This window comes from Glycine soja, chromosome 5, assembly GCF_004193775.1.
Source record: "Glycine soja cultivar W05 chromosome 5, ASM419377v2, whole genome shotgun sequence".
Classification (NCBI taxonomy): domain Eukaryota; kingdom Viridiplantae; phylum Streptophyta; class Magnoliopsida; order Fabales; family Fabaceae; genus Glycine; species Glycine soja.
The window spans coordinates 8,198,003-8,222,464 of NC_041006.1; the positions used below are offsets into that span (position 1 = coordinate 8,198,003).

The window sequence follows — 24,462 nt, forward strand, 5'->3', positions numbered from 1 at the left end:
ATATATATATATATATATATATAATACTTAAACAATAATGATGTGATAGATTAAAATCCGCCATAGATGAGGATAGATATTAAAATTCTTAACTTGCATTTTTTATATCCGGATCTGCACTGCCTTTTTTCACAAACGGAGGCGAAAGAGCCAAATGCATCCTCGATTTGACTTATCTTGCCATGCCTACCTTTTAACATGAGTGAGTATTTCTTATTCTCATCACTAATCATTGTCCCTCACAACCTCAAAGTAAATTGAGATTAACCTACAGAGTAAATTGTAATGGAAGAAAGGAGGCACTGGGAGAGGGAAGAAGAGGGAGAAGAAACGGAAAAAAAAAAAGAAAGTAATGTCGCCACCGGAAATCAAAATTGAAAATTCAATTACTAGCATCAAAATCAAAATACATTAGTAACTTCTATCTACTTAGAAAATTTTCTTTTAGCTAAATTATATATACAAAATTTTATACTAATCCGAAAATTAGATTTAATACCTTATTTGTACAAATCAAAATTGATGAAATATTTTTTTTTCAAAATATACTAAAATATTTTTTTCATTGTTTATGTTTGACGAAATTGAACATGATCAAATGAGGTTTTTTCTTTCGCTTAATATGCTTCTTACATACAGATACTGAATTACGTGCATATTTTTTGCCTTAACATTATCATCAATGACCCCAACAATGTCAGAATAGTTTTTAAGAAATTATTATTGAATGACCCCGTGCTGATCTTATCTTTTTGCTAAGCGTTATTCTAATGCGCATCAATTTTGACTTTTCGGGGTAGAAAAGTCAAAGAATCTAAGTAATTATAAGAAATAGCCATCAATGCATATTTAATAACTCATTTTGCTACCATACAATTATGAACTATCGACTCTATCGCAAACAATGTATAAGAATGATCAAATTAAAAAGCTAAAATATGGATTAAAAATAATATTTTTCGAATTTCGATAGGTCCATCTCAATAAAGCTCACAAATGAAAAATTCCCAGTCCATCTCTTTACCATATCAACCAAAATGAAAACATCTAATCGCAGTTCTTAGTTTTGTTATATGCTAAACTAACAATTGGTGGAAGCCATAGCATTAAATCAAAGAATTATATTCCACTAATCGGTCATGTGGAGTGTTGCTTAAGAAAAGAAAAACAAAACAATATCACTAAACAGTAAAATAAAATGACGTGAGTTTCATTCCTGATATATTGCGAAGATACAAGACCTAGATCATGAGATACACAACTGTCAAAATACATAAATTAATTGCAATCGAAGGATAGACGATGACTGACTAAAACGGATGCCAGAGGGATGCAGAGAAAGCCCAGAACTGTATTTGTTATATCCACAAATTTGTTTTCAACAGGCCCATTGGGACGTCAGTCTACTTAAGCAGATGAAAATGGTTGGACTAAAATAACAAACCAGTGGATGAAAATGAGAATGTAAATTCAAGTGTTGGTTGAAGACAAACTATCTTCACCATCCAACACAGGCTTGCATTTTGGATTTTAGCATCTTCATCCCGAAGTAAATCATCATTCACCAATGAAGAACACGGGTCACTCATCATGGTTCCTCCCAGTAGCAGTAGGGCATCAACAAAGTCATAGATGGTGAAAATATATCAAACAAGAATAAATCATACAAGCATCGTGTTATATATAAGGTTAATGGAGTATATATCTCAACAAAAGAATAGCAATCCACCACATCAGTAATGCTGATTCTTCAATGAAGTCTTGCAGGTTGCCCAGAAAATTTTCAATGGTCTATCAAGGCCGTTTCAGTCTCGGAGAGAGGGGCTGCAACAACAAATTTCTAACTCATCAATTAACTAACATGTGAGAGGTTGTTTAGAGTTGCTAAGTTTAGAAACTTTCAGTATAAATATACAATGGGGGCACAAGTACATGTACATATACATGTCCATCCTCCCCAACCCAAAAAAAGAGCAAAACCTGAAAATATATTCATATAAATTATAACTTTAGGGTTTAGCCCACCCAAATATCCTTATCCTAGTTCCTCCCATGAATGTATGCTTTAGAAGAATATATCTCCAATAATATGCAAATGATAGTTTTTCTGTGAAAGATGGAGAAACCCCTTTTTGAGAGGGGAAGAATCCAGAAACATACATTAAAGAAGCATTTTAAAATCCCTACACCCAACCCCACCGCCTCACCCCCCCCCCCCCCCCCCCCCCAACCCCCCAAGTTTTTTTCCTGCTCTGTACTATATTTCAAATAAGCAAAGCATTTAAAAAAATCAGGTAATAAAAACCAAAACAGTGTTGACATACCCAGCAAGTCTTCAAATGGATCTGTCAAAAGTGATGAGTCCATTAGCAAAGGTGGTGAGAAGACTTGATCCTGGGAATCCTCAAAGTCAAAAAATGACCGCTGAGCATCAGATGTTGAATTTGAACCAGTATATGATAGAAAACCATTAACATTGTTGTAATCAGAGACAGAAAGCCTTTCCAAATCATTCAACATATCTGGAAATTCATCAAACTTGCTCTCCCCATGCCCACCAGATGCATGACTCTCAAGCAAAGAATCATCCATTTGGGATACAAATAATCTTTTGCTCCTTAATGAAGCTCCCCTTTTGTCTGCATCTAAATTAGAAAAGCCAGTTTCTGAAAGAGGGACAAAGAAGTGCTCAGAACTTCCATCAGATTGACTATCCCGTGACGATTCTGAATTACATGACCGCAATGACAGTGCTGCTTCTCTTACCGACCTCTTCAAATTGTGGACATAGCAACTATCACTATCTACAAAACAAAGCCATTATGAGCCACTGTGTTCTAACACACTGATGAAATCCCCTTGAAAAAATTCGTAAGCTTCAATAAAAGCTTAAGCTATTAGGTGATCCCAGCCCAAGCATGATTTATCTCTTAACATAATAGCAAGAGTCCTTTAGGGTTAAGCATGGATGGTGCACAAGCTCACTTTCCTTTGTATTGAAGCGTAATTGAATTATGAACAGGGGGGATGATGGAGGCAAGGATTGAACTCCTAATTCCTTGGTCAGAGAGGCTTTTATACCATGTCAAGGACCAAGTCTCCTAAATGCATAAGCTATTGGGTGGAGGCTCAAATATGATTTATAGCTCTAACAAAACATTTAGACCAAAGGCTTAAGATGACAAAACATACCTTCAGCTGAACTTTCTACTTCGTTATTTGAAGGAGGATCCAGTGATTTTCTATCAGAGAGGTTCTCTGTTTGGCTGGTTTGAGGAGCATTATTGTGCCGCCTTTGGACATTTCCAGATTTTCCAGAAGATGGAGTCAAGCTAAATAATTGAGGAAGCTTTAAAGTGGGAGGACTAACAGAAACCTTGTCAAGCTGAATATTAGATATTCTAGAAGTCACATCGCTAACATCATCATTGCTATTGTCCTGAACAATATAATGTGACATGGAAAAATAGGGTTAAATCAGACATGGTATTGTGAAGACATCAAAGCATCAATCAAATTATACTAAAATAGTAGAATACCATCCTCCCACTACTCTGTGTCTGGATAGGTGACGTTGACCGACCATTAGGTCTGTTCGTTGGAGGTAAATTGGAGGTTATACAGTTAACCTTTTCTGTACACTCAGATATGGACTTCTGTATGGTTGGAGCAACATCCTTGAGTTGGTTAATAAGCACCTGCAAATGAAAAACGCAACTATGTGAGATTCCTAGGGAGGAATCTTTCAAGTATAGGAAACTCTGTGCAAGATACTCACTCAACCCTTACTGCAAAAAGCAGGAAGAAATAGTCAAAATATACATCAACATTTAAGAGTAAAACCAGCACCTAACTGATAAAGGGAATATAACTCTTCCATAGCCAGTGCTATTCGCCGAATAGCAAAGGACAAAGCTAGCTGGTATTTTACTCATATACTTGCATTAATACACAAGCCACAGACATATAGCAATAATTATATACAAGAAGCTGGCAGCAAAAAAGGAAAATAAAGTCTGTTTGCATCTTAAAAGATACAGTCCACTAACACAAAAAAATGCAAAAATTTAATCCCTCATACATAAAAGGTGGGCTAAAGTGATCCCCAAACAACTTTTTATCCACTCTAATAAACAACACCTGCCCAAGAAAAGCAAAATTTCCATTAAATCAATGTAACTTTCTGCACAATAAAAGTTCCAAAAAGATCAATTAAATAAGTAGTGTCAAAGTATTAAGGACATCATTTCTCCTTCAGCATAAAAGCATCAAGTTGGTCTAAAAGCTTTATCATAATTAATTGACTATTAAAATGAAGCTGCATTTGGAATCACTTCAACCTAGGTAGGATCTACCACTCAGTAGATTTTAAAGCATACTTTAATGCATTACCTGGAAGCTAGCCAAATGCTGCTGATGCTCTGCAAGGGTTGCTGCTAAAGACTCAGCATGGCCACTTGAATCACCTTCCTGTGCACTGCGTAATATATCTGGACCCTCTCCATCATTCGCTTTTGCCTACAGATCATACTATGGTTAGATGTTTCTATAAGTAACATATAAGAGTGAATAACAATATGACATGAATTAACTTACTACAGGACATTGTGATTCTCAACTGAATATAAAGAAAATATCTGTAGGTGTAGGGAAAGGGGAAATAAGATATAATTACAACATAAATTTAATCACCAAGTATTTGGTGCAACAAAGTTTGATTATCTTAATTTTCAAGAGGTTGGACTATGAGCAATAAGCATCAACTATATATTGCTAGAAATATATTAAAAAAAACTTGGGACAACTTACTCATTAATCAAACAACACATGTTTAGTAAAGAACTTTATCATGACTCAGCTCATTTTAGAAAGTGAAGAAAGGGGGGTTGGCTATAAAGGTTCCTGAATGTTAACCAACCAGAAAATCGGTGTGCATCACAAGTATATTGGACTCTATTGAATATGATTGTGTGAATGATTGGGCGGTTGAGAGAGAGAATGAGAGGTGAGAGAAACAGGGGATGGGAGAGAGTTAGGCTCAGAGGTGAGGCATTCGAGAGGGAAAGAGCGAGGTTCAGAGCGGGTTTTCAAAAGACACAAACCAGGACAAGGGATGGGCAACAACAATACTATAACCTGACAAACTGGAGGGATCGAAATGAGATATCATCCTTCTATTTCACGCGTTTCTCCGACGACATCACCGAGAAGGACTTGTGGTGCCAATTCAAAAAGTGGGGAGACGTCAGGGAGGTATTCATATCCAGGCAAAGAAATAAGAACGGCAGAAGGTATGGGTTCGTTCGTTTCAAAGGAGTAAACGACGAACACATGTTGGAGAGGCAACTGGACAGTATTGTCATTGGAAGAATGAAGTTATATGTCAATCTTCCACGTTTCAGGAGACACAAGGGAGGAAAGATAACTTCAGACGATAAACAGCACGAGCAAAGGAATATGAATGAGAATGAGGTTTCTCGTCATATCCAAGGAGGAGCAAGAACAAACCAAGCATCCTACGCGGAGGTGGTAGCAAGGAAAAGACATGCAGTACACAGCTGTGAAAGGAGGCTATCATCAGTACACCTTGAGCCCTCTGCAGAAATTTTGAAGTGGCTTAGTGACGCATGGGTAGGGAGATTGACGAACCCAGCGACTTTTGACGAGGTGGAAGATGAACTGAGGTTGGATTTCGGAGTGGATATTTCAACCAAGTACCTGGGGGATGACATGGTCTTGCTATTTGGGCTAAACAATGCAACAGCAGGAAAATTGATTCAAGAAGATGGCCACGGCACCGTCCCTTTGTTCTACTCGTTGCAAAAATGGACACCAAGCCTGCGTCCGAGCTACAGACTAGCCTGGGTTCAGTGCTGGGAAATCTCAGTCATAGCATGGGATGTGGTGTCTATCAAGAAGATAGTGGGGGTAATGGGAGAGCTGGTGGAGGTTGACGATGATGCCGAGGAACGACGGCGGATGGATAGAGCACGGGTGCTCGTGAAAACACCATGGCAACCTGACATCCAGCACACTGTAGAAGTTCACATAGGTGCAGAGGTGTATAAGGTATGCATACTAGAGGAATGTGGCTACAATACCGACACGTGGCAGCGGAGAAGAAGCAGCATTACGCTGTCCTCGGAAGAAATCGACTCCGACGGAAGCTTCATGGGGTCGTCGGCGTCGGAGAAAACACATGTGACAGAGTTCAATGGTGGCACGTGGGTAGCGGAGACACAGCCAAACACTGCTGGCTCGCGACGGACCACCACCAGCTCAGGGGGTGTGGGTGTCGAAGAACGGAGCTCGCCGTTATCCAATGGTCCACCTGAATCACAAGCACCAAAGGGTAAGGGTATTGACCTGCAGACAAAAGGGGCGATCCTGGATAACAACGCAGAGGACGAGGTAGGAGGTAAGGGAGCAGAACGGGTAGCAGGAAAATTGAGGGAGACCAGAGTCAATATCCCATATAAGGAAAGAAATCAAGATGGAGGAACACAGGGTGTCAGGTGTCGGGAGGGATAAGGACACAGCAGACCAATGTAGCAGCAACAAAGTATAACCACCCCACACCAACAGCAGCTCTCGGACAGAGAAGAGGAAGGACAGTGCACTGATAATAAAGAAGAAACAACAGATCAGGTTGTAGAGGAGGGGACACGTGGAGGGGGAAATGAGAAGCAAGAAGCAACAATGATATGGGAACTCGCAAAACAATTGGGGGCAACGGGAGTTGAAGACCAGGGGAGGATAGCGGAGAAATTCATGACAATGGAGGATAGAGACAGGAAAGAGGCAAAGAAAGTGGGGAATAGGAGCCACAACTCATGAATATTATCACATACAATGTGAGAGGGTTAGGGAGGGGGATGAAATGGACAGCAATAAGGAGATTGGTTAAAAAAGAGAGTGTAGACATGCTATGTATCCAGGAAACCAAGAAGGATACAATAGACAAATCAATGTGCCAAGCAATGTGGGGGGATCCAGCAGTTTCATGGGAGGTACAGCCAGCAACTAACTCTGCAGGGGGAATCCTATGCATGTGGAGTGAAAAGACATTCAAATTAGAAAGGAAAGTTATTGGAAATGGCTTCATTTGGCTGACAGGTCAGTGGATTAAGGAGGCACTGCATGTTCATATTGTAACCATATGCTCGCCATGTGACATGCAAAATAAAAGAATCCTATGGGAGGCCATCAAACAACTGAAAACAGAAAATCATAGGGGACTTTGGTGCATTTTGGGGGACTTCAACAACATCAGAGGTCCCTCAGAAAGATTGGGAGTTTGTCAAAGGGGGATGGAGGAGAGTAATATCAAAGAGTTTAATGAATGGATTGATGAACTGGAGGTGGAGGAAGCACCATGGGTAGGAAGAAAATTCACATGGTTCAGACCCAATGGAGCTGCAAGAAGCAAGTTGGACAGATTTCTAGTATCTCCAGAATAGCTTGCAAAATGGCCTGGAAGTACTCAACATCCAATGGATAGGAACTTTTCTGACCATTGCCCGGTTGTGCTTAGGTCCAAGTTTGTAGATTGGGCCCAAAGCCGTTCCGGATCCTTGACTGCTTGATGCTGGATGGGAGGATATAAGGAAGTGAAACTTATCATGGAGAAGGCCATTGTTCGATAATGAGATACCAATGGCTGTCAATTTCCTAAAAGATGTTGAAAGGAAGACTATCCAAACACATAGAAGAGATGAGTGGGTGTGGAAGACAGATCCAAGTGGGAGATATACGGCGCAAACTGCTTACACTTTAATGAGGGGGGCAGCAGTTGAGGGGATCCAGGATAGGACTTTTGAGGAGCTGTGGAAGCTGAAGATGCCAATCAAATTTGCAGTGTTTGCATGGAGGCTACTTAGAGATAGGCTGCCTACTAAAATAAACTTACATAGGAGACAAATAGAGGTAATGGATAGGAGCTGTCCATTTTGCAGAAGTACGGAAGAGGTAGCAGGACATTTGTTTTTCCATTGCAATGGAGTCATCCCTATTTGGTGGGAATCATTATCCTGGGTGAACAAGTCTGCAGCTTTCCTGAAAGATCCAAGACAGCATTTCCTACACCATGGAGATATAATGGGTGATGGGATTAGGGCTACTAGGTGGAAATGTTGGTGGGTGACAGTGACTTGGACTATTTGGCAGCAAAGAAATAAGATGATATTCTCCAATGAATCATTTCACAGCAACAAATTGATTGATGAGGATGCTTTCCTGTTGTGAACATGGCTGAGGCATTTGGAGAAGGATTTCTCAATGCATTTTAACCAATGGTCTAGTAACCTTAGAGCAGGGATTTTGTATTAGTAAAGAATAGAAACATAGATTAGCATTAGATTTCACTAACACGGTGAGGCCCGGCTGCGGTTCCTATCTAGACTCCATTTAGTCTGATTTGGAACAGTAGCTTGGGTAACAAAACTTTTGTAATTTAGTACCTCTGGTACTCAGTTATATATATATATATCTTTGCTGATAAAAAAAAAAGTTTTATAATTTTCATAGGTCTATCACAGAAATATAATGCCGAAAGAAATAAAATGCTAGATTGCTAGCTGATAAGATAAAAATCATGCATGCCCAAGGGTTGACAAAAATCAAGATATTTAACAAATAATATAACCAAAACTGTTTGGTTTCATATCCCAAAAATAAAGCCATTTAGTTAATGCAAAAACATATAACAGTGTCAGACACAGGCAATGGTCACAAGTAACATCAATAAATTTCTTATATCACAGTTGATATCTCAGTAAAAAATGAAAATAGTGCACAACTATGAAGAGCTTCATTATAATCTGATTTTAGTTCTTGAAATTTCTTCGTTTTTTTTTGTGCCATGCTCAAAAAGTTAAAATTAGCTAATGATTTTCATAAAGGCAGTTTATGAAACCCTCATGCCTCAAACCGAATTACTAAATAAACATATAACAGTGTTTCTGTCATTGGAAACCATAAACTATAGACATCAATGAAAGGAAGGAATTATAAGAGCAGATGGTACCATCTTTAAAGAAAAGCTTGCAAAGAGCATACCAAATGAAGTGATTGTTTGTGGATACGTTGCAAGGCATGGGTCCATCGCCGTATAACCTCAGCTACATCAACAGTTTGGTGGGCTCTTCCAGTTCTGTCATCCAATCTTGTCAATGTCTCATTGCTGAAATGTGATCCATCATTCTCTTCTTTGTTATCCATTGCAGGCAAATCCCCAGACTGAGCAGATAATACATCTGAATAAGGAGCTTGTGAACTCTGGTCCATTGCTGCAAGCAAAGATGATCCAGAGATTCGATACCTGAAATTTTGTATCAAAAAGTTAGCTGGTAAATTTGGTCTACATGCATCGGACAGGCAAGGCAAGCTACATCACTACATTACCTATGTTCTCGATGAGCTATCAAGTCCTCAATAGGACCAGATGCAAGAACTTCATGTTGACCTGTATTAAAAACTCAATATCATCATAAGCTAGTTTTTTATTTTATTTTTTATAAAACAGTTAAAAAATAACAAACAGAGTATTGTAGGTCACGGAGAGACTAAGCAAGGAACCTTAATATCTTAAATTGCAAGGATCCTAGTACCAATGGTTTATCATCAACACTCATTGAAAACATAATGAGCATATCAGAAACGAAAAAGGAAAAATAAAAGACTTTGAAAATTTGCAATTCTGTCCGGCTATACCACAAAAAATGGCACGAGCATGTTAGACACCAATTAGAAGAGCAAAATCATATTATAAATACAATAATACAATTGTAAAGATATAACCCAACCAATCAACATATAATTAATTATCTAGCACCACTTAACAAAATCAAACTTACTAGAATTACATGATCCATTAGACATGCAAAGAGCGAGTGAAGATTAATCTTTACACTTACTTTTACGAGCTAATAAAGACTCCCATAGCCGAGTAGCCTTTGAAACTAAATGGGAATTTTGACTTGAACTAGATACAAGATCATCCCAGAGCTCTCCTTCCAACTTCACTTTATTCCTCAAGTCATGCAGTTTTTCCAATTCTTGTTGCAAATAAGCCTGTACTCAGGTTTTACATTATAATTGCATTAGAGAATATTCTTGATGGGGAGAGGGGATATGAACGATATGCAATATATATATAACATATATAAGCTGGATTTGGTGCATAGCCTTCAGTAATTGATATACCTCTTCAGCACATAAACCACGAAATTCAGCAGTCATTTCATGAGCCAAATTAGACCACATAGCCTGCCGCTGTACAGCCATTTCTGCATTTTTAAGAAACTTTCTTCTTTCAAGCGCTATTCTTGCCTGTTTAAGACCAAAGACTCAATTGAGTTACTTAAAGGCCAAGTGACATCATCACATAAGAACATGAAAGAAAAACAAAATAAAGAAAAAAATAAAAATTATTTTCTTACCCATTTTTATCAGCATGAGCAAATGAGAATGTAGTACAAAATTCAAAGGACATACACAGGCAAAGTAGTATTGATACTTTTCTAGGACTTCAAAGGACTTCAGATTCAAAAAGCAATTACACTAGAAGCACAACCATTTTTTGCAAATATTTGGAATGACAATTTTGCACTCTACAGCATATATGCTAAACATACGCACATATTCCACATAATGATTGTCAATTCATCCTTCACTAAACTGCCATGGAATATCACCATTACCTTTGTAACTGGAAGTAGAGTAGCCGCATGTGAGAAGGCTACATCAGTCAATGGCGCAGGCAATGGGTTAGAAGATATGTCAGCAGTAAATGTCCGTCGATGAACCTCTCGTAAAGCATGCAAAGAAAGTTGCCATAGAAGCTCAACAAACCTACATCAAAATGTACAGTCAAATAACTTCGGAACTGTCTTTAACAAAATCTAAACAATGAGCTTCCATTACCATCTTACCATATGAGACTACTATAACAATAACAAAAGCCTTTTTCCACTAGGTGGATGTGAGCACTCTATGGATCCAAAAGTCATATAAACCAATTCTATAGAAAGGACATTTAGATCTAAGTCCTTTTTATTGGTTTCACTTACTGTTTTTTCAAGATCTCTATCTACCAGTAATATTGGGCTATTCTCCATCATATCAGCTATTACTACTAGGGTTTCTAATAGTCTTCTTCTCACATGAACAAACAATTTTAGGTGAGATTCTAATTTTACCGTCTTTTCCTCAACAAGTTCTACACTTACCTTCTCTCAAATGAATTAACTCTCAATCTTGTCTAGCATGTTCACTCATTCACATCACCGCAATGTCCTCATCTCTTAGTGTTACGTGCTGAGAACTAAAAGCTAAACTTCGAGGGTCAGCACCTCCAGAAGAAGAAGAAGAAGAAGAAAGCTAAGGGAGAAAGGAAACTTTGCTATTTTCATTCATGCCTTATTTGGTTATTTACATAGTTATTTATAGAACTCTTGCTAACAGAATGGGATTGGATTACATGCAAGAATATTCTGCACTAACAGAATTTGTCGTATTTGTCTAGCTATAGGAGACAATTCCAAATCAAGCTAGATACGATATTGGTGCTGCTAATGCTAAAGATGAAATCCCCGAGCTGCCCTCATGCGTAACCCTTCAGGTACTTAGGCCTTGTAGTTTTCCTTTTGGGCTTTCCTGCTACTTGCACCCCTGCTTGCACCTTTGGTTCTTTCTCCTTGAGTATGTCTTCTGCTGCTCCTTATCACTTCCCTAACACTTAGCCTATGCTCTTTTTAGCTCTTGACCGACCAGCACTCAGTATCATAAAACAACACTCAATGCCTCAGTAAAGGATTCTTTTCCTTTAATGGTATTATTTAGGGGAAAAAGTCTCAGTCCCTCAATCCCTCCAACTACTTAGTTCAGGTCCGAAATTCTTCAAAATTACTCTATTAAAGTTTCAGCAGATTACAATTGTCCATGATTTCCCTGAACTTTGTAAATATCCATTCATTCATTAACAAATACAACCACTTGCCCTCTCACCACAACAATGCACCAATTTACAAACCAATTTCCCAAAAGGTCAAACCCTTAAATTAAACTCACTTTCCCCCCTCAGTATCCCGTACTCCCAGGGATCAAGACAGCCAACAGCACACAAACACATATCAACACAACATGGCACAATCCATCACACAAAAACACACTAACCTAGGTCCACAGCACGTAGCAAGTGAAGAAACCCTCGAATTGCTCCTCGGAAGTGCGCCCTGCGACTCAAGCTCGCTAATAATCCCCTGAACAACCTACACAACCAAATTCCAACACAATTCAAACGCATTCACTCAATTTCAAAAAAAAAAAGGGAGAGAATAAAAAAAAACAGAAATGGATATTACCTTACGAAAATCACGCGACTGCGCGGAATCGAAAATCGGCCAGACCTTATCGAAATCCTGCGAGATCGAAAAAAACGAAGGTTAGAGCGAGAGATCATAGAACAACGAAGAGCAAAATTATAGATATATATACTTTTGCGGATTGAATTGGGCCTCTGAGAGAGGAAAGGATGAAGTAGAGAAGCTGTTCCCCCAATTTAGGGTTCGAGTGACGGAAATGCCCGACCCGAGGAGTCGCGTTGGAGGCTCCGACTCCGATGATCGCCGGATCCAGACCCAACAACAAGCAATTCGTGTACATTGCACTCTCCAGCTCTATCTCTCTCTCCTTCTCTCTGTCCATCGTCATCACCTTCACACACTCTCTCTCCGTGTTCTTCTTTTTCTTCTTCTTCTTCTTCGTTGGTTTGTTTTGTTCTTCTTTTGCTTCTGTTTCTTCTGTGTTTCGGTTGCTTTTGCTTCTTTCTTCTCTCTGATCCTGCTCTATCGTGTTGTGCAATTGTGGTTTTGTTTTTTGATTTTGTTTTTTGTTTTCTTGGAGTATTTTTGGAAGGGAAGGAGGTCCCTGGGTTTGTGCAAAATTGCGGAGCGGCACCTCAATTTGAAAAGTAGGGGTGCGTTTAGAATTTCGGGAAGTTTGGGTTTTTTTTTTTTTACTTTTGCCTCGGGAAATGCACGACGACGTCGTTCGGTGCCGGCCAGAATTTGTATCGTTGCACGTCTTGTCGTTTCGGGTTAGGGGAGGTGGAGTGTTTTGTCGTGCTTGGGACCCAACCACGGATGAGTAACACTTCAGACTTGTTCGTCGAATTTGAATAAGAGGAACTAGTTGTCCTACCCGTGCAACGCACGCACGGTATACTATATACACTAAAAACTTTGTAATTACCAACCCTCTATAATAGTTATTATGGTAATCTAATAATTATAATAACTCAAAAACAGTTTTACTTTAGTAATGCTGCAAAGTTTATTAACATGGAAATTAAGAAAACTTGCAAAACAATAAAAAGGGATTGAGGTTGAGATTTCAAATATTAGTTTTCAATAAGAAAACACAATAATTGTATTTATATTTTTACCCAAAGAAACAACGATGATTAAATTTCAATCCATCTTTTTTTAAAACTTGATACTACATCTAAAAAATATTTGTTTAACAAGCCTCTTAGCTACTCTTGTTGGGACCTTGATTTTGACACCCCTCTCTTTATAATATTTATAGATGAAAATGTGTTCGCAACAAAAATCTGTTGTGTATGTCTGCCACTTAAATAACATAACACAATTGATTCTATAGTGTAAGGGGGTGTCTATCTATATACAATAGAAAGATACAAATGGACAAAAAGAACTATATAAAAAATATATTGCATTTGATATTAAGTCCAGTGCTAAAGTGTCCATATAGTTAGGGATTTCTCTATCAACAAAACAGCTACATATTAAGCAAAGTATATAACTAAAATTAGAAAACCATTTAACAAAAAAACATTAATGCAGAGGAGTCATTAAGATACACAAAATATTCAAAAACATCAGCAATTGCTTAATCCAATAAATAGTTCAAGCATAAACTCCACAAAGAAACATTGTCACCTGGTAATACAAAACAAATGCCTTATTAAATGACAAACAAATAAATATATATACATATATAATCAGAGAAAGTTATCTTTTTGGATTTAACCTTATTGTCATTAGGATCGTAGTAGTACTAAAAGTTTGGACAAGTAAGGCGCTCCTCAAAAGATGGATATGCAATTTCATTACCTAATTGATCAAAAACAGAAATATCTCAATCAAGCCCCTACGAAGTAACCGAAGATTGATCCTTCCATTCCATTGATAGAATCTTGCAATACGACAAAGACCATTAGTCAAAAAACATCGATTATTAATTGATTAAAATAAAGAGTTCAAAATTTATATTTTGTTACCTTGTTCAAATCTATGTTTACCTTGAACACTTTAAGAGAAAAAGACTAAGCACTAATTTGTATATTCGTTTCTAAGATGATTCTAGATTTAGTCTCTGAGCAAACTTCAAATACAAATCTTTTATAATTTCTTTAGAGTCAACAATGACTTGGTAGAACAAAGAATATTGGGCATTGATCAAGCTTGGGGTACTGCTTGATTTGTAAGAGCTAAAAGTGGTTGTGACATAATACTTGTAACTTGTGAAAAGTTAGTGGAACTTGGTGTTTTACCAAGAATTAGATGTAAACTCGGTGGTAAAGACAAACCAGTATAACTCTCTATGTCTGATAATTCTTTGCTTTGTCTGCATTTAACTGACCCTAGGTCTGAATTGGTTTTTTAGTCGTTTGAGAATATCTTGTGTTTTGTAAACTTTTTTCTCATTGTTTGAGTGTTATTGTTATAAAATTTGTTATATGTTTTTACAAAGTTTTCTTCTCAAACGAAAAAATTTGTTGGTTTAAGAAATGGTTTAAAAATTATGCTAAAATCACAATTCAACCCCTCCCCTTCTTGTGATATTTGCCTTTACAGTTTTATCATAGCTCAGCCTCTAAGGGTTGAGCACTTGATGGTGTCTAGAGGAAAAGATCCTGATGGTATATAACAACAACAATCAATTCATTATTGAGGGAGCATCTCTCACAAGGCCACAAGCGTCATAGGAGAAGACTACCCATATTGGAAAGATAGAAGGGAGATGTACATTAAGTCCAATCACTACAAACTTTGGTTGATCATTACAAATGGAGACTTATCCATTATCAGGCTTGAAGCAGGCTGGATAAACGAAGATCTGGCTATAATGGACCTAAACACAAAAGCTCATTATACATTAACATACGTTTTCTCTAGAAATAAGTACAACAAGATATGCAAATTAAATACAACTAAAGAAATTTGGGACTCTCTAAGCATCAATTATAAAGGAACAAAAGGTGTTCAACTCAAAAAAGCTGACACTCTGACACGTCATTATGAAAGCTTTTGTATAAAGGAGGGAGGATTTGTGGATGATATCTTTGAAAGACTGTAAGTCCTTATGAATGGAATTGAAGCTCTAGGATAAACCTTCGCCAAAGCTCATATAAACTTGAAGATCTTAGTTAGTTTTCCTAAGGTGTGGGAACCAAAGACAACAATTATTCAAGAAGCTAGAAATTTAAAAACTCTAGCTTGGGATGAATTGTTAGGTATCCTAAGAGTTCATGAAGTTCATCTTTTGAACAAGGTTCATTTGCCAAAAAGAAACTCCGCTGCTCAAAAAAATGGAGAAACCAACTCCAGACGTGAAGAAAGAAAGAGCTCATCTAAGGCTTTGAAGGTGTAGATGCCTGACTGTGACGGCTTAGATAACAATTTTGAAGGATCCACAGATGATGAAGTGGCTCTTATGTCAAGAAAATTCAAAGAAATGATGAAGAAGAAAAGAAAATTTCAACACCCTTCTAGACAAAAAGATACAAGATTTAAAAGGAAACAAAATGAAGAGAACAACGAGATCATTTGCTTCAAATGTAAGAAACTTTGTCATATGAAGACAAAATGTCCTCAATTAAAGAGAAAAGGACATTCTTGAGACAAGAAAAATAAAAGTTTTATGGTCATATAAGATGACTCCAATAGTGAAAAGAGCAGTAGTTCAGACGATAAGCAAGCTAACATCTATCTAATGGCCAAAACAAATGAAAAAGTTGAGGTAAAAACATGCTCTAAATCTGACTCTTCTTGTCCTTCATCAGATGATGAAGAAGATAGGCCCTACTATGTTTTTTAAAACAGTCATATGATTTCTCTTCAATACAAAAAGTATAAAGAAAAATACAAAATATCTTTTTATTAAAACACTAAATCGAAGAAATCAAATGAAGTTCTAAAAAAGAAAATCCAAACTCTAAAATGATGAAAGAATTTGTGCTCTTTCAGAACCCAAGGAACCCACAGAGGAAGGGAGTTCTAGGATTTCCTTCTTTGATCATAGGCATCTGCCAAGCCCATGGAGTCATGGTAGATCCACCCTTCGCACCACCCTATGAGTCCATTCGTCCACCTATCAATTAGAACTACATTGTTACCAATTGTGGAGTAGATATTTATAACCCCAACCTCGATGTGGAAGAAATGGCAAGGAAAAGAGAAGAAATGAGACAACAACAACAGGCACAATAAGCCCCAATGGACTATAAAGCGAAGATACACAACATGAGGGCGACCAGAGCCACCAATAATCGCACCATTAATAAGGTGATGGATTCTCTTTATAGCTTTTCCGTACATGTCACAACTAGAGTTGTTGAATCTTATCATTGCCCATCCCAAGAGGAGTATCCAACCTATGTGGCATGGCCAGCAGGCTCTGGGACAATGTCAATGTTGGCCAGGTTGGAAGAGAAGAAGCTATGGAGGAGGACGTCATGCATGATGGCAATGGAGATGAGGGCCATTGAGCCCTAATGAAATTTTTCTATCCCCCTTCTCTTTTATTGCTTTTATTTTTGTTTGTTTTGTTTGGATTTTTAATTGTTTGTTTGTTTAAGTATAATATTTTAGGATTTCTGTTTAGGAAGTATGTTTTAGTTTTTCTTAGGTAGTTTTTAGGAAACACATGACTCAAGAACATCACCTATTTTCTATTGCAAACCCATATGAAAAAAATTGAATAAAAGATTTTGTGTGCTTAAATCATTCTTTGTGTGGATGAACTCATATGCTAATTGTGAAAACCATTGAATTGCTTGAATGAAAAGTGTAATGAGTCTGGTATGAAGAATTGAAAGCAAAAGATGCAACTTGTAGACCTAGCCCAATGAGTGAGTGATATAATGATACAAATATATATTGAGAGACACTTTTATTTCTCTCATAGTAGACTTTGACTAAATCTCTTGTAGATTGATTGCAATTGTATGCATTGAAATGATCAATGCCATGTTTGCATGTTTAGCCAATAGCCAAAAAGTCTATCCTACATTGTTTATCCCTTGCACCTTACTTTGAGATTAATTGATGTAATCTTGTCTAATTCTCTAACCTTGAAATTTATATGTTTATATATCCGCTACTACCCTTAACTTAAAGGATAGGAGAACATACGTCTAGGAATTGGGAAAATTTTTAAGTTTGGAGTGGCAATGCACCACTCAAAGGGAACAAAATAAAGGGTACTAACAAGCTATCACGTGAACAAAGGTTGAAAGTATTATCCTCATTCTCTCTTGAAAAAGGAAAAAACTGAAAAATAGAAAAATAAAGATAGAAGCAAAGTAAAGAAAAAAAAAATCAAAAGTTGAGGGCATGTAAAGTATGAATCTAATTGAAAAATTAGGGGTACCAAGGATTGGTAGGAAGTGAATAAAAATCCAATGAATAGACTAAATGTTTTCCTTCCTTTGAGTTACTTTGAATATCTAGAAAAACCAATTTTCCTTGTTAGCCAAGACCCATTTCAAGCAAGAAAGTCCTTAGTGATCTTTGCATGCATGTGATGTGTTGATTAACTTGAGATGAAAGTCAAAGTTGAACTGTGGTGTCCTATGTTGTGAATTGAGTGAAACACTTACCCAAAGCTAAGTCAAAAGCTTAAGAGTGAAACACTTATTGTGAGGACAAGTTGCTATGCCATTTAATTTGATTGCCATTCTTGTTGCATATTTCTAACCTTGCATTTGACTAAAAAGTTGAATGTGGGCATTATGCTTAGTTGATTGAAGCACATGAACAAAAATTAGTTGAATAAAGGGGAATGCAAGAAGAGTGTGTTTGTAACTTGTCATTGTTTATCCTTAGTTTTTCATTTGTCTTTTGTTTTTCAGTCTTAGTTTAATTTTGTTTTTGAGTCCTTACTTTTTTAAGTAGTTTTTATTGTTTAGTAGTTTTAGTTAGTCTTGCTAGAGGACAAGCAAGGTTCTAAGTTTGGAGTGTTGATAAACGTCAAATTTATCGAATTTTAATATGCATTTTGTGACATTTATTTGACATTTTAGTTAACTTTAGACTTGGTTTTGAATCAAATTAGCTTTAAATTCAATTTTTTACTTTGTGTTAGGTGGAATTTTATGTTGGTTTTTTTAATAAATTTTTGATAGTTTTTCAACAAAAACAAACTAGAGCTCCTCCAGAAGCCCAAAATCAGCAGAAAGTTCTGGAAGGAGATATTGCGAAAATTGAAGATAAAAAGCTAGGAAAATCAAGAGTAAGATATTTTTCAAGGATAAATCAGCCGAAGAAAAAGATAATTACTTGAATTAATTAGATATATTATTTGTTTGTAATTTCTTGTGATTACCTCCTTAATTAAACCTAATTACAATTATATAAATAGGAGACTAGGCATTCATTGTAATGGTGTAGAAGTCCCAAGTAATTTTTAGAATTATATTTTAGATTTCCACTTACTAAACACCTCCATTATTCCATTAGACACTCTAGGTTTCATTATATTATTTTTATGAGTGCAATTCCTTCCACCTTGGAGAGGAAATGATGAACCTTGTTTCACTTTAATTCTATCAATTCAATACTTCATCTTGAGTTCTTTATTTGTTCCATGCTTTTGTTTGATTGGTGATCTTATAGATGAATTTAAGAATTGACTTATGCTTTGGCGAGCCTTGCTGAAACCCAAACATGAATCAAGTACTTAATTGAGATTATCTCTAGGGATAGAATAGTCTTGGTTAAGCCTCGCTAATTCTCAATCATTAATGTTGATTGCTTGTGTCAGTATGCCCAAGGGATTGGGTATCGGGCAAGTAGTTTAAAATTTGTGACCATGCGGGAGATGGGGTAGAATACATTAGTGAATTAGGGATGAACAAAAGAGATGAGTATAGAATTGTGAATTTACATCGGATCGAGTGAATTCCAAGTTATTTAATCTTATTTATTTTAATTTAATTTAATTTTTATTGCAATTTATTTAATCTTATTTATTTCATGACAATCACAAAACAAAAATACAAAAAACCTAGTTCTTAGTTAAATAATTACATGAAATCCCTCCTTTATTCCTTTGGGAGACGACCTGGACAATAGTTCAGTTACTACATCATGATTGAGTTACACTTTACCTATAAGTTTAATCTTGCGTGAAATAAATCCCTAGCAAATTGCTAAACCAATGAATGATCTCCTAGCCAAAGAGTCTTTTTTTATATTTTTTTGTTGAGTGTTTAAGTCCATTTAATTTGCTGAAGGAGCGCTTGATTAGTGCTCCTATGGTTGTTGCCCCCAACTGGTCATTGTCATTTAAGTTTATGTGCGATGCTAATGACATGGTTGTGGAGGCAACTCTAGGCCAAAGAAGAGAGAAGGTGTTTCACACCATCTACTACGCTAGCATGACGCTAGATGAGGCCCAGAAAAATTACTCCACTACTGAAAAATAATTTTTAGCAACTGTTTTTGCTTTTAATAAATTTAGGCATTACCTTTTTTTTTGTCTAAAGTCATTTTTTATACTGATCACTCTGCTATTAAGTTTTTGCTCAGTAAAAAAATGCCAAACCTAGGCTCATCGGGTGGATATCACTTCTTCAAGAGTTTCACTTAGAGATAAAGGATAAGAATGTTAGAGATAGGGGAACAACATGAAGATCAAGCTTTGAAGAGTTTTGTCTTTTTAAATGCCCAACTCATTGAGTGACATTTGTATTGATTGTTGCTTCTTAGTCTTAATCATCATCATGTAGAAGTAGGAAGATTGTTTCTAAGGTAAGAAACATTTTTAGTGCATAACTCTATATTTTAATCACCATCTATTTGTAATCGATTACACGAGTCTTTTGGGAAGCTTGCAGAGATATCTTCATTTTGGATTAATCGATTACCTCATATCTGTAACCGATTACACAATTCTATTGAGACCATGTCTATTTTCTTGGGTCTTTGCTTTAATCGGTTACAAGGGTGTAGTAATTGATTACATAATTCTAGAAAGTGTTCCCATAAGCGATCAAGAACACTTTAATCGATTAAATTAAGAATCTGATTAATTACATTGTTCTTGAGTGCTTTCCAAGTTTTGGGAATAACATTTTAATCGATTAAAGTAAGAATCTATTCGATTACATCTTCGAGATAATCAATTACATTGCCAATTTAATCAATTACAGGCGATTATGACTGTTTTCTCTATAAATATCCACCTTGTGTTCTCACTTTCATATATTTGAAAAAGAGATAAAGAACGAGCTTTTAAGACTTAAACTCTAGTTTTTGTATTTTGAAGTTTTCAAAGGTTAAAGTGAGTTGTTAACATCTTGTGAGATCAAGAGATATGCATGCATTCAATCAACCTTTGGTTCTTGCATTAGAATTAAAAGGTTGCATCTCTCTTTGACTCTATTTTCATATGTTTTTACATATTGTTGTAGTATATGCATGAGTCTTTACAACATGTTAGAATAGGATTTTCTAGTTTGAAGCTTAGGATATGTGTCTCTTAGGCTTATATTCACAGAGGACCCTAGGGTTGAGTTCCTTAGTTTCACTTTCTGGGTAGATTATGAAATTGATTGTGATTGCTTGTAAGAACTCAAAGTGTATAGTAGAAATCTAATTCAGGTTGAATTAGATAACAGGAGTAGCTTCTCTAGAAATAGAGAGTGAACTAGTATAAATCTTGTTGTCCATCTTCTCTTGAATCTTATCTCTCTCTCTCTCTCTTTATTTCATTCTTTATCAATTTGTTGAGTTTACAGATATTTCTTCTTTTTAAGCGCTTTAACAAAAGAATATTGTGTACGAGTGATTGATTCTATAATTGGTTTTAAACAAAAAGTTTGTGATACGATCCTTTGAAGCAAAAGTTTTTCAAAACTTTATTTTTTTATTTCAATTTGTTTTCAAAACCAATTCACTCCCCTCTTGGTTTGTGAGTTCCATCATCTTTTTCAATTGGTATTAGAGCTACGTTTTGAAGGTTGCTCAAGATCACAGTTTTCAAAAATGGAATCTAAACAAATCACTTTCAAAGAAGGTGTTTCTCCTAATTGACCACCATTTTTGAGGGAGAGCATTTTTCATTTTGGCAAAAAAGAATGAAAATCTTTATTCAATCAAATTATCCTGGTGCATGAAATGTTATTGTTAAAGGACCATTTATACCGACTAAAGAAGTCAATGGTGAATTGGTTCCTAAAGAATCAGATGAGATGAAAGATGATGAGAAAAGAAAAGTGCAAGATGATAAAAAAGCTAAAAACATTTTTACTTCTGGTTTATCTTCTAATGAATTTTCCATACAAGGTGTAAAAGCGCAAAGGAGATATGGAAAATGCTTGAAGTCACTCATGAAGGCACTGCGGATGTGAGAAGAGCAAGAAAGCACACTTTTGTATCTGAATATGAAGCTTTCTGAATGAAGAATGGTGAAACCATTTTAGAACTTCAAACAAGATTCACCCATATAGTGAATTACTTGCTTCATCTTGGAAAAACATTTGAAGATGATGAGTTGAACATCAAGATCCTCAACTGTCTTACAAGAACTTGGGAATCCAAAATCATAGTGATCAAGAAATCCAAGGACTTGGCATCAATTTCGATGGAAGCTCTCTTTGAAAAATTGCTTGCATATGAACATGAGTTGATTCAACAGTATCATGCAAAAGATACATAAAAGAAAAGAAAAGGAATTGCACTCAAAGTTAGTTCCTTAAAGGAAAATTGCAAAGAAAGCTCTAGTGATGATGAAGATACAGAGAATTTGAATATAATGGTCACAAAGTTTGGCAAATTCCTCAAGAGGTCCAAAGACAAAAAATTCTGCAAACCTTCAAAGAAGGTGGAAAACAACAACACCTTCACATGCTTTGAATGTGGGAAGCAAGGCCACATCAAATCAGATTGTCCTATCTACCTTTGAAAACAACGTGTTGAAAAGAAAGGGAAGAAGGATAGAAAACTGAAAAAGGCCTACATAGCTTGGGAAGACAATGTGTCAACATCCTCTGATTCTTTTAGTGAAGAAGAAGTTGCAAATGTGTGCTTAGTGGCTGATTCAAAGGATGACTCCTCAATCATTGAAAAAATGAGGTAAATTCTGAATTTGAGGAACTTTTGGAAGCCTTTAATGAAATGCATGAGGAAGCACAAAAGCTTGTTGTTTCGAACAATAAGCTGAGAAGCGATCTAAAAGGGCATATCACTAAATTGGATTCAACACAAAGTGAGCTTGATAAATTGAAGCATGAAAATGAAAAACTTGTTTCAACTTATAAAGCCATTGGTTGTGTTTGTGCTTCTACTTCTCTTAATATGGATGATTACAAATATTTGCAAAACAAGTTTGAAAAGTTTAAAAAGGATCACTATGAAGATGTATGAAGTTGCAAATTGAGCTTTCCTATCTCAAGGATCTTTTTCGAAAAATGAATAAATGTAAAAGTGATTTTGGTCACTTACTTAGTGTGCAAAAGCATACTATCGATAAGATTGGTTTAGGGTATAACAAGCAAACTGACTTTTCCAAGAAAGGTGAATGCAAATAAATTCTCCAAAAAGAAAAGCATAGTGTATCCTAAACCTAATGCAAAGACTTGTCATTATTGCATGAAAAAAGGGCACACATCCTATAAATGCTATGTTAGGAGATTTGATGTTCCTAGAGGTATATATGTTTGGGTTCCCAAAGAATTAATTGTGGAAATTAACCCCATTGGATCCAACCACAGTTGGGTACCACCTCTCTCTAATTGATTTTGTCTTGTAGGTGTGCCTAAAAGCAAGAGACTCATTATGGTACTTGGATAGTGACTGCTCTAGGCACATGATCGGTGACAAGTTCAAACTTACTAACCTCATGTTAAGGGAAGGTGGATATGTCACTTTTGGAGACAACAATAAGGGATTATGAAATTGATTGTGATTGCTTGTAAGAACTCAAAGTGCATAGTGGAAATCTAATTCAGGTTGAATTAGATAACTGGAGTAGCTTATCTAGAAATAGAGAGTGAACTAGTATAAATCTTCCTATCCATCTTCTCTTGAATCTTATCTCTCTCTATTACATTCTTTATCAATTTGTTGAGTTTCAAGATGTTTCTTTTTTTAAGTGCTTTAACAAAAAGATATTGTGTTTGGGTGATTGATTCTATAATTGGTTTTAAACAAAAAGTTTATGATATAATCCTTGGAAGCAAAAGTTTTCAAAACTATATTTTTTATTTCAATTTGTTTTCAAAACCAGTTTACCCTTTCTTGGTTTGTGAGTTCCATCATCTTTTTCAAAGAAGGGGTAAAAAAATTTGGTGGCAGACCACTTGTCTCACCTTGATCCCTCTATTAGACAACTTGTTGATGATTGAGCAATACAAGAGATTCCCTGAATAACACTTGTTGGTTGTAGCTGCTCTACCCAGAGCACCTTAGTATGATGACATTGTCAACTATTTAGCATGCAAGGTGTTTCCCCCTAAGTTCAAGTTTCAAGAGAAGAAGAAAATGATGGCAGAGGTGAGACACTACTGCTAGGATGACCCTTACCTTTACAAGGTTTGTAAGGATGATGTGGTAAGGCATTGTGTGCCTTATAAGGAGGTAGGTTCCATTCACCAACACTGTCATTGTATAGAGGTTGGCGGTCACCAAGGCCCCCACAAGGACAACTTACAAGGCCTTTAATGTGGCTTCTTTTTCCCCACCCTTCATAGGGATTCAAATGAATGTAAGGTCTTGTGATAGCCATCAGGGCACTGGTGCTTTGTTTAGGCACCTTGAGATGCCTCATAATAATATGCTTGTGGTAGAATTATTTGATGTGTGGGATTGACTTCATGGGTCCTTAACTCAAGGTTTTTGACTGTGAATACATTCTGGTTGCTATAGACTACATGTTGTTGAATCAAAGATTGAAGACTTGAAGATTAGTCTTAGGTTTTTGTTTTTGATCATTTTACAATGCCAAACAAGTTTTAAAAGATGTGGCATTTGTATTGGATGTTTTTAGACTGGGGACGACGAGTGATTTAGTTGTAGTTTTCTTATATCCATGCTTAGTAGAAATCAAACATGGTAGATTAATGAATTGATCTCAAAGTTTCTTAGAAACAATGAGTTGAACACAATGTAATCAATTACAGAGTTTAGTAATCAATTACAAAGTGTTAGAAGAAGC

At 36.3% G+C, this 24,462-nt stretch overlaps 1 protein-coding gene across 1 annotated transcript; it reads right to left on the reverse strand.

Moving 5' to 3' along the window:
* Window positions 1-1,101: 1,101 nt before the first annotated feature.
* LOC114412275 (AUGMIN subunit 6-like) lies at window positions 1,102-12,941 on the reverse strand. Its single transcript, XM_028376101.1, has 13 exons — window positions 12,496-12,941; window positions 12,363-12,419; window positions 12,175-12,269; window positions 10,701-10,851; window positions 10,204-10,329; window positions 9,915-10,071; window positions 9,403-9,463; window positions 9,058-9,319; window positions 4,393-4,518; window positions 3,540-3,698; window positions 3,193-3,439; window positions 2,325-2,804; window positions 1,102-1,824 (listed from the first exon to the last, which is right to left on the reverse strand). Exons 1-13 carry the CDS (start codon window positions 12,709-12,711, stop codon window positions 1,784-1,786), a joined length of 2,178 nt encoding a protein of 725 aa, XP_028231902.1. The 5' UTR covers window positions 12,712-12,941; the 3' UTR covers window positions 1,102-1,783.
* Between the last annotated feature and the right edge of the window lie 11,521 nt (window positions 12,942-24,462).